The sequence below is a fragment of the Schistocerca piceifrons genome, chromosome 5 (assembly GCF_021461385.2).
Source record: "Schistocerca piceifrons isolate TAMUIC-IGC-003096 chromosome 5, iqSchPice1.1, whole genome shotgun sequence".
Classification (NCBI taxonomy): domain Eukaryota; kingdom Metazoa; phylum Arthropoda; class Insecta; order Orthoptera; family Acrididae; genus Schistocerca; species Schistocerca piceifrons.
In genome coordinates, this window is record NC_060142.1 from 436251679 (window position 1) to 436261533 (window position 9855).

General features: G+C 40.5%; 1 protein-coding gene across 1 annotated transcript in view; it reads right to left on the reverse strand.

The window, feature by feature from the left end:
- Nucleotides 1–8820, reverse strand: part of LOC124798053 (transmembrane protein 209) — a 139584-nt gene extending 130764 nt beyond the window's left edge. The window contains exons 1-3 of the mRNA XM_047261279.1: nucleotides 8654–8820; nucleotides 8429–8569; nucleotides 625–800 (exon numbers count right to left, since the gene is read on the reverse strand). Coding sequence (XP_047117235.1) covers nucleotides 625–800; nucleotides 8429–8569; nucleotides 8654–8694 — 358 coding nt within the window. The 5' untranslated portion in view covers nucleotides 8695–8820. The remainder of the gene's footprint in view (nucleotides 1–624; nucleotides 801–8428; nucleotides 8570–8653) is intronic.
- Nucleotides 8821–9855: the final 1035 nt, after the last annotated feature.

The following is a 9855-nucleotide window of genomic DNA, read 5'->3' on the forward strand; positions in this document are numbered from 1 at the left end:
AGTGTAATATGTATAAACGTTCATGTATGTTTAAAATATTTTATGTGAGCTGTTGTTAACTTACTAACAGAGATTTTAATTCTTAGTTTGACAAATACGCACCATGAGGAAGTCCAGCATACTTTTAACGGTTTTATTACATCTGTACATGTGACATGAAATACAATGCATGGGCTATGAATCAGCTAGCACAATGACTTACAAAGTATGAGCTCTAAATAAGGCTACTTTCCTCAAAACTGTATCTACTACTTCCATTTCACGTCAGGTTGTAAGTAATTTACATGGCCTATACAGAAAATCCAAAGTAGGTCTCCAGGTGTGAGTATGGAGAGAAGACAATGAAACATTTAGTAACAACAAAGAAGACAAACACATTTTTGACATTCAAAATGTTAGGAGAGACACTAGGCACTACCAGTGACAGACAAATAAAAAAATAGCTACATGTAAAGTGTAAACAAATACATAAGCACAGAATGGGCGTTGGGTAAACACATGCTCTTAGGATTTGAAGATGACAACTGTACTGATAAACCCAATGACTGTCTTATAACAATACACTGTAGTTACTTATTGCAGACATCCGTGGAAACATATTAGGAATACATTCAATAAATTCACCTAAATGTTTTACTCCTAGAAGTTTTTTCTGCTCTGGAGTTACAGTCACAGATTCAGCACAAGCTGTGTTCCATATGTAGCTTACAGCATGATAGAGAGTATTCAGTCCCAGCACAACAGCCACAAATATTTCAATATAGTACACCAACGATGTGTAATGTGGACAAGTGTAGTACCTGCAACATGTAAGCAAATGTTACAAAAATAATTTTAATAATTATTTATTTATTTATGCATCCAGGGTTATCTCTCAATGATGTAGGATTTGCCATCACAACACAATGAAAGTAAGTAACGTGCACGGCCTGACAGAGCACATTCAATCCTCCCAAGTACAAGATCAGTGTTTTAACAACTGCACTGCCTCAGTCAGTTGGTCGCTATTACACAAAGCTCTTTTGATGGCACAGAATAAATTATGTTTAAGAACTAAGTACAATAATACACAAATCAGAGAAAAAAATGGGTACTACCCCAAGCTTGTTTCTTAGCACTGTATCTGAAACTTAGTCTATAAAGCAACAGTTAAAGGTCTCTATAAATCAGGAGTTTGAAGACTTTGTCTACATCATATTAATTATTATTTAGCTTCTTCTTCCTTCCTCCCCCTCCCCTTTCTCCTGTTATCTTCTTTTTCTGAAGCAGGTGATTTTATGTTAGTTTTGACACATTCATATCAGTCGTGCAAATAAAAATAGCGTACATCAGTCTCCACCCCCCCCCCCCCCCTTTCCTTCAAATTTGTTTTGAGAGTGGCTGCCTATGTCTTATTTCATAACCCTACATATTTATAACAGTTAACTACATCTAATCGAATATGTTGTTACTGTTTGTCATCCATGCACTATTTTCAAATTTTCACTGGCTTTAGTTGTAAAGTTGACAGTAATCAACTTTGACCTCTGTCTTTGTTTTAGTTCAAAAAAATGTGTGTGAAATCTTATGGGACTTAACTGCTAAGGTCATCAGTCCCTAAGCTTACACACTACTTAACCTAAATTATCCTAAGGACGAACACACACACCCATGCCCAATGGGGGACTCGAACCTCCACTGCGACAAGCCGCACAGTCCATGACTGCAGCGTCTTAGACCTCTCAGCTAATCTAGCACGGCCTTTGTTTTAGTGTTGCAGTTTACTGTATGTTGTATATTTATTATGGAGAAGTTGTACATACTTCTGGATTTCTTCTGTGTAACGTGTAAAATTACTTTCACTTTATATCTACATTAATACATGTAGAGTTATTTAACATGTTAAACAAGAATATGTCTACACTTTAAAAATGGTCTTCCGCAATTTTCGGAAACTGAAGTTTTATGTACTATGGCGAACTATTATCCACGGCCATATAGAGAAGCCATCAAAATATATAAACATGGGGATCATTTCAACAGAAAAGAAGAAGCCATGAAACTCAGTGGTATATGGACTGTGGCACTACAGAACCGACGGGAAGTTTCTTCTTTGGCATACTGTAATCAATAGTTAAAAATTTTTTGTATTTGACAAGGTTTATCTCTGCTATCACATGAAATCCAGGCCACGCCCACTTTCCACGGTATTTAGGCCGCTCTTCTACGTCCAACTTGTCAGTCGCCAAGACTCAGCACAATCAGAAGCACCTCCGAAGATGTCCAACACAGTCTTGGATGAAACATCAGGGATTGAAGAGATCCACGAACCATGGCCATACAACCCGGAAAAATTCTCAGCAGCTGAAGTATCCGGTCGTGAAAGCCTCCACTGTATGATACCTATGGTTGCCTCAGCCATTGGCGGGTGTCAGCTTTGCCACTGGGGAACCTGGGAAGGGAGTGACTCAAGGGATGCCTTCCTGGCAAGAGGAGCTGAAGAATACTTATTCTTCTACCTCTGACAAGTGGAGACTGACGTCCCCGATGGTTGAGGGGGGGGGGAGGGGGGGGGGGGTGTTGCTCCTGAAATAGGTTGTGCAGGGAGCAATAGGGAGGGAAGTGCCCCCCACCATCAAGGGGACAGGTGGAGTCTCACTGCTCTGAGAGCCAACTGTATGTGGCGGAACGGAAGATGGTAGAACCGTTGTCATAGCAGCAGTGTAGGTTTACATCGTGTGCACAGGATGTAGCCTCTCATATTTTCTCTTAACCTCAGTGTAGGTCAGTCGGTCCAGGGTCTTGCATTCCATTATTTTTCTTTCTGGAGAATTCTGCAGTCTGGTGAGCATGGCGAATGGTGCTCTCCGCAGTTGGCATGGATGGGGAGGGGGGGGGGGGGGGGGCGGGGCACAGGGAGTATTGGGATGTGAAGAATGTCCACAATCCTCACAGGTCACACTGGAAGTACAGTGGGAAGACATATGGCCGAACTTCCAGCACTTAAAGCACCGCATCAGAGGAGGGGTGTTTGGCTTTATGTCAAAGCAGGAGACCATCACCTTGACCTTCTTGGGTAATGTGTCACCCTCGAAGGCAAAGATGAAGGCACCGGTGGCACAACTGTACTCCTCAAAGGGGAGAATACAGAGGCTGTGCAAAAAGCTGTGAACTTGGCTACTGATCAACTCAGCAACTGGGCAAAAATCAACAGATTAACTATCAACACCAAAAAGACTGCTTCCATGAACTTCCACACAACACAAAATGCAAATTCCTCTCAGCCATCAGTCACTATAAATAACCAATCAATAGATACCGACACTGTTTTCAAATTCCTAGGTCTGTGGGTTCAAGATAACCTGAAATGGAATACACATACAGGAAAGGTAAATGCCAAAATTTGTACTGGCTGTTATGCATTGAGTGTACTGAAAACATGTGCTAGCCTGAAAACATTAACCAGTGCATACTACGCTTACATACAAGCCCACCTAAAATATGGTGTAATATTTGGGGAAATGCTCCAACTGCTCTGAGCCCATTCAGAATCCAGAAAAGAGCAATGAGGATTATTACTGGGAGCAAACCCAGAGACTCCTGCAAACCCATCTTCAGAAAGTTGGAAATCCTTACACTGCCTTGCCTCTACATTCTTGAGACCCTAAAATTCTTCAGAAAACACATAGTGCCAACTGACCCCAGAGTCGTAAAAAATAATGAAACACACGAACACAACACCAGGAAAAATGCAAACCTGCATGTTATACGTACAAACACTCAACTGTGTAAAAAGGGAGTTTTCCACATGGGCCTCCAACTGTTCAACAATCTTCCCACTAGTATTAAGTCCATCGAAGACAACATAAAATTTAGCAAAGCCGTGAAGTCATATTTGTTGTGTCACTGTTTTTACTCTGTAAATGAATACTTAGAACAGTAATCTTGCTGTTTGTGTTAAATTGAAAACATTGAGCAATATAATACATTAGGATACTATAGGCTTATGTTAATATATGTTAACAATGTTAAATGATATTTTCCGACATCTGCAACACACTGTGTACCATCAGATCACATGGAATAAATAAATAAACCTGATTATCCCTCAGATCCCAGTAGTCGCGTCAGACGAAATAGACACCTTGAAGCTCTGAACTGGTGCGCGCAACTCATCGTCAGACTGCAAAGGAAAGTCCCTGTGAAATATGATACCCTGGACCATATTTAAGCTCTTATGGGGCATGATGGAAATAGAAGCATCCCCCAGCTTGTCACAGGAAAGTACTGCCCGTGACTGGGCAGAGGATGCTGTTTTGAACAAGACCAACTTTGACCGCATTTTGGACACGCCCTCCACCTCCTCAAACTTGCCCTCCAAATGCTCCACAAAAAACTGAGGCTTCATCATAATGGAAGATTCCCCATCAGCTCTCTAACATACAAGGTACTGGAGCGAATAAGAGCCGCTGCCATCCTTAGCCTGACATTCCTGCCACGGAGTGGCCAGGCAGGGGAACGATTTGGTGTCGTACTTCTGTGCATTGAATTGAACCCGTGAATACTTAGAGACTGCTGGTATTTGACCACCAGCAAGAGATGACATACTACGCTTCATGGCGCGTCATCTGCTCTGATGCCACCCACTTCAACCAGGGGCCCTCCTCATGGGCACCACCCTGCAGCTGCAAAGGCCACCTAGCAGAATGGCCATTGCCAGGAGTCCTGATGCGCCAGGGTGACTGGCATCTACTCCTTGGCATACATGGGGAGTTAACAGCACAGGCATCAACGGAGCGGAGCAATCCCTGTGTGGTTGGGGCTACAACCAACAGGGTACATAGTGGCACCACCACAACGGACTGGGTATCATACTGGATATCAGGCACAAACGAGCATTATTGACAGCGCAAAAAGTGATACAGCACAGGGGATGGAGGAAGATGCACCCTGGATGGTGACCTCGCCAACAACAGGAGAATGAGCGGAAGTGCAGATTCACATTGACAAAGGATGCGAGAGGTTTCAGCACATGACGGACGCTATGCACCGTGTAAGGTGACCTTCCCCAATTGGCTTGCTCTTTAGGAAAATTTTGAAAAATGGAGGTCAAATCCTACAGGGGACAGTTACGCGAGGCTCCTTTTAGTTGCCTCTTATGACAGGCAGGAATACCTCGGGTCTATTCTAACCCCTGGACCTGCAGGGGGGGGTACAAAATTTCTGTACATGCAGATACAAATCAAAGACTTGACAATCCACACTAGGGAGTGCAGGTGCGGTGCACATATCATTTCACTTAGACGTGCACAATTCACATAAGGTCAAAAAGTGCAGGTTGACCCTACAGACAGTGGACATTGGCTTTCACTTAATTTGTAATATTGATGTGGCATCTGACATATGGGGACAAACAAAAATAGAACAGAACATTGGCAACATCTATTTTACTCCTATTTTTTGGACTGCAGATTGTGATGAGGATGAGCTGCAGCATAGCCCAAGGTCTACCAAGATCTAAGTTGACTTGAAAGACGACAATTTGCTTGAAAGTTGGAGAAACCAATGACTGTGATATCATAACAAGTCTAATTCACTTTATGTTGCATGCTTTTGTGTGTTTGGATTTTGAAAAATACCAGCCATTACAACTTTTCCTTGAAGGGAAAATACAAGGGAATTCACAGCTGAACAACATTTGAAAATGGTACAATCGGACATCAGAAGATTCCTTCCAGGCTGTAACATCACATGTAGAGCTGGCAACGCGGACTGCCATCAGGAGATAGTGTCTTAAGGACGTCCAAAATGGGCATCAGTGATCATGACACAGTTGCAGCAACAATAATTACCAAAGAAAACTAAAATATGTAAGTAGATTTATATGTTCAGTAGACTAGATAAAGAGGCAGTATTGTGATATATCAAGGTGAAACTTTAAACATTTAAGGCCCAGCTTAGGGCAGAAGCACGCAGAGAAACTGTGAGTGAATTCTTGAGGTATAGTTGACTGAGTAATCGATACACACAGTATGTAGCTAGATGCTTATTGAAAAAAACATCTATCACAAAACAGAAAGAAATCTGATCACTGATGCAAAAGTTAGTGTCCAGACACTTACTGATGATAAAGGAACTGAATTCGAGTAGCAAAGCAAAAGTAGAAACATTCAATGCCATTTTCAAATGTTTCTTTATAGAGAAAGATGTTTTGAGTAGGCCTACTGCATCAGTTTATCAGTTTATTTCTCATGCTATAACCTTCCCCAAGCAAACTACCAAGGGTTCCCAAAACATTGGCTGTGTAAAACCCAAACTGCATTTTTTTCATGACGTCCTAAAAGCCCTCAATGAGAGCAATCAGATAGATGCAGTATTTCTTGTATTTCAAACAGCATTTGATTTGGCACTACAAAGTTTAATAATAAAAGCACAAATATGGAGTAGACAATAAAATTTAGGATTGCATGAAGGATTGGGATTCTGGCTATTCATAATCTATATTAATGCCCTGGCAGACAATATTAAAAGTAACCTCCGTCTTTCTGAAGATCATACTGTTATCTATAACAAAATACTGTTGGGAAAAAAGTTTCACAACATTCATTTGGTGTTTGACAAGGTTCCTAAATGGCAAAAAGATTGGTAATTTGCTTTCAAATCTTCAGGAATGTAAAATTTTGCTCTTCACATAATGCAGTGGCTGTTATATCAATGAGTCACAACTGCAATCAGTAAACTCATGCATGTACCTGAGATTTGTGGGGATATGAGGTGGAATAATCACATAGGTTTATTCAAAGGTAGGGCAAGTAACAGACTCCAGTTCAGTGGTAGCCTAGTGGAAAATTGCAACTGCTCTACAAAGGAATGTGTGTGGAAATGAAGTCCCATGCTTCTTTACAGAGCGTAGGGGGAACGATGCGGGAGACCTGCACCGCCTTACTAGGCAAGGTCGTAATGGAGGTGGTTTGCCGTTGCCTTCCTCCGACCGTAATGGGGATGAATGATGATGATGAAGACGACACAACAACACCCAGTCATCTCGAGGCAGGAAAAATCCCTGACCCCGCCGGGAATCAAACCCGGGACCCCGTGCTTGGGAAGCGAGAACGCTACCGCGAGACCACGAGGGGCGGACGCTCTACAAAGGAACTTGCTTACAAAATTCTTCTGCAATCCATCTTATAATATTGGTCAAGTGGGTGAAAGCCATACCAAACAGGAATACCTGGGAAGACTGAACATAAAGAAAATAGCTCATACAATTACGCACAAATGCCTAATTACAATGTTCCTAGAACTAGTACCACTTATACAGGGTACAAAACAATAAGCATATACTAACGTATGAGACTAAATCCTAAAATACGGTACAACTGAAAGTGACTTTTGTCACACAGTCCACAGTGATTTGCAGAGCATTTATGTCAAAAGTAATTTAATTTTCATTTTCTTGTCCACAGGACAAACAGGTTTCTTGACCACAGGTGAGACATTTAATTATATCCATTTTGGTTTCAGAAAGGCAGAATAAACTCATAACAGTTATGGAAAAGCTTGATACACTATAATTACACAAACTGGAACACTTTCCAATCAATAGTTTCTTGCTGATAACATCAACAACGTGAACACTGATAAATACAAAAACAAGGAGGGATGTCATGTCAACAGTGAAGTCTTTAGAAACTGAGCACAAGCTTGGGTTACAAAAGGATGAGGAAAGAAACCACTCTCTCTCTTCAAGTGTACCATTCCAGCTTTTGTCTGGAGCAATTTGTGTAAATCATGGAAAATCTAAATCAGAAAGGCCAGCCATCAATTTCAACCATCATCTTCCCTGGTATGATAGCGTGCTAACCACTGCAGAACATCTTTTGATGTAATAAATACAGCAACCTATAGTATATTTTTCATCCAACCTTAAACCATCTGTTACGTTTCTGGCAGCCTGTCACTAGTATATACTTGTTACAGACACACAATTTATATGGGGTCAATGCCAATTAATGATTGTATAAGCACAATAGGCCTACACTGGAGAAACAAGCTATGTTCTTCATTAAGAATTGCTGAACAGGGCCAAAAAAATATGCAAGAAATTAGCAAAACTATCCCTAGTAGACTAATTACATACTTTCATTAGACAACATAGAATTATTAGAGTAAAATCCCGGAGTTAGACACCTACTGACAGAATACATTTCATTTGAGTACGTGGGCTGAACGACCATCATACAATAAAATGCACTATGGTGCAAAGTGGGGGGGGGCTTCATATCGACAGTTACGCAAAATAAAGGGGTCGATTAGATTCATTTTGAATCAATTATGGTTTCTGCAGAGTTCTGATTAAATAATTCCCTAGCGGCATCTGTGGCAGTTCGATACCATTCATACAAAGGTCTCTCTGGACAGGCCAGTATTTTATTTTGTGAACACTTACATATCATATATCAGAAACGAAAGGCCCGTTGCATTTACCGCACCCCACATCAAGTTTGATTTCGCTCGGTGCGCAATCTGTGTCAGTTGAAGAGTCTTTTCCAGAAGAGGGGTTTTTATCCCGGGAGAAATAGTTCCACTTCTGAAAAACAATGAAAACTGAGATGAATTAAAAAGCAGACCGAAACCGAAAATGAAATTCATTTATAATTTCTTTCAAATATACCTGTTATTTACAAATGACACATAACTGTCTTCAGCAGACATTTTAAGACTACAAGTTTTATTATGTTTTGGTATACTAAATTCGCAAATGAGACGCACCAACAAAAATTTCAAACATAACCTCCCCAAACTTGGACTCCCGCCACACAAACACGCCACTGTTCTCCATTCACACTTCCCTTCGTTTACCAACATTGGCCATTAAAATATACCTTTCCTGGCTTGTAATTCAGGTCCAAAAAGTTTCTACACTTTTCATTCAAATATAACAGAATTTCCTTTGCGCAGTACCATTCACAATGAAACATTTACGTGAAATAAAATTATGAATTACCAATTACACATTCAATAACGGTACTTGGTAATAGCTTCCACACTTCAAATAAATCAAATAGCGATGTTTCAGTTGCAAAGTCATATATTTGAATCGTAATTTCATAAAAATTAAAAAAACGATAGAAGGCGTACCAACATTTTTGGCCTGAAATTTACACAACTGGAATGTTCCTACATGTCATTTGTCGTGTTTGTGTTAAACAGTGGTACTGTATTCTTTTAAGTGGCCGAGTCTCACCGCACGTCAATGGGGCAGGGCAGTATGGCATCTTCTGCACTACCAATGCTATTACAATCACACTCTGCAAACTCTTGAGAGGTGTGTAGTAGAACATACTTTCCATTGGATTACATATTAGGCTTTCACCCCATTCCATTCACGTTGCAAGCGCCAGCCATTCAGATTTTTCGTAATTTCCACTACGCTCTCTTCTGGGTGAAACAAACATATGCCCATTCACTCTACTAAACTTTGTATACGTCAGTACCCCTGTTAGTACCACACACTTGAGCAATATTCTAGGCCATCCTAGAAGCGTTTGGTAAGCAACCACCTTTGTTGACTTACTGGTACAACTTTATCTATTTTATTTGTTTATTTAATAATTCGTGTTCCGTTGATCCAGTACACAAGAGAATTGCGTGGATATATAACGAGTCATAATTATATATGAGGACAGTACTTACAGACACTAATAGATACAAATCGTAATACGTGTATAGGATCTTTTGATGATTACAAGCTTAGGCGTTTCTAATAGTGACCAGAGGTATAAAATAATAAAAAAAATTACTCCATATTACAAATTTGATAGACCTCAAGTACGTCATTAGCCTGAAAGAAGATTTCGATGCTGACGTAGCGAG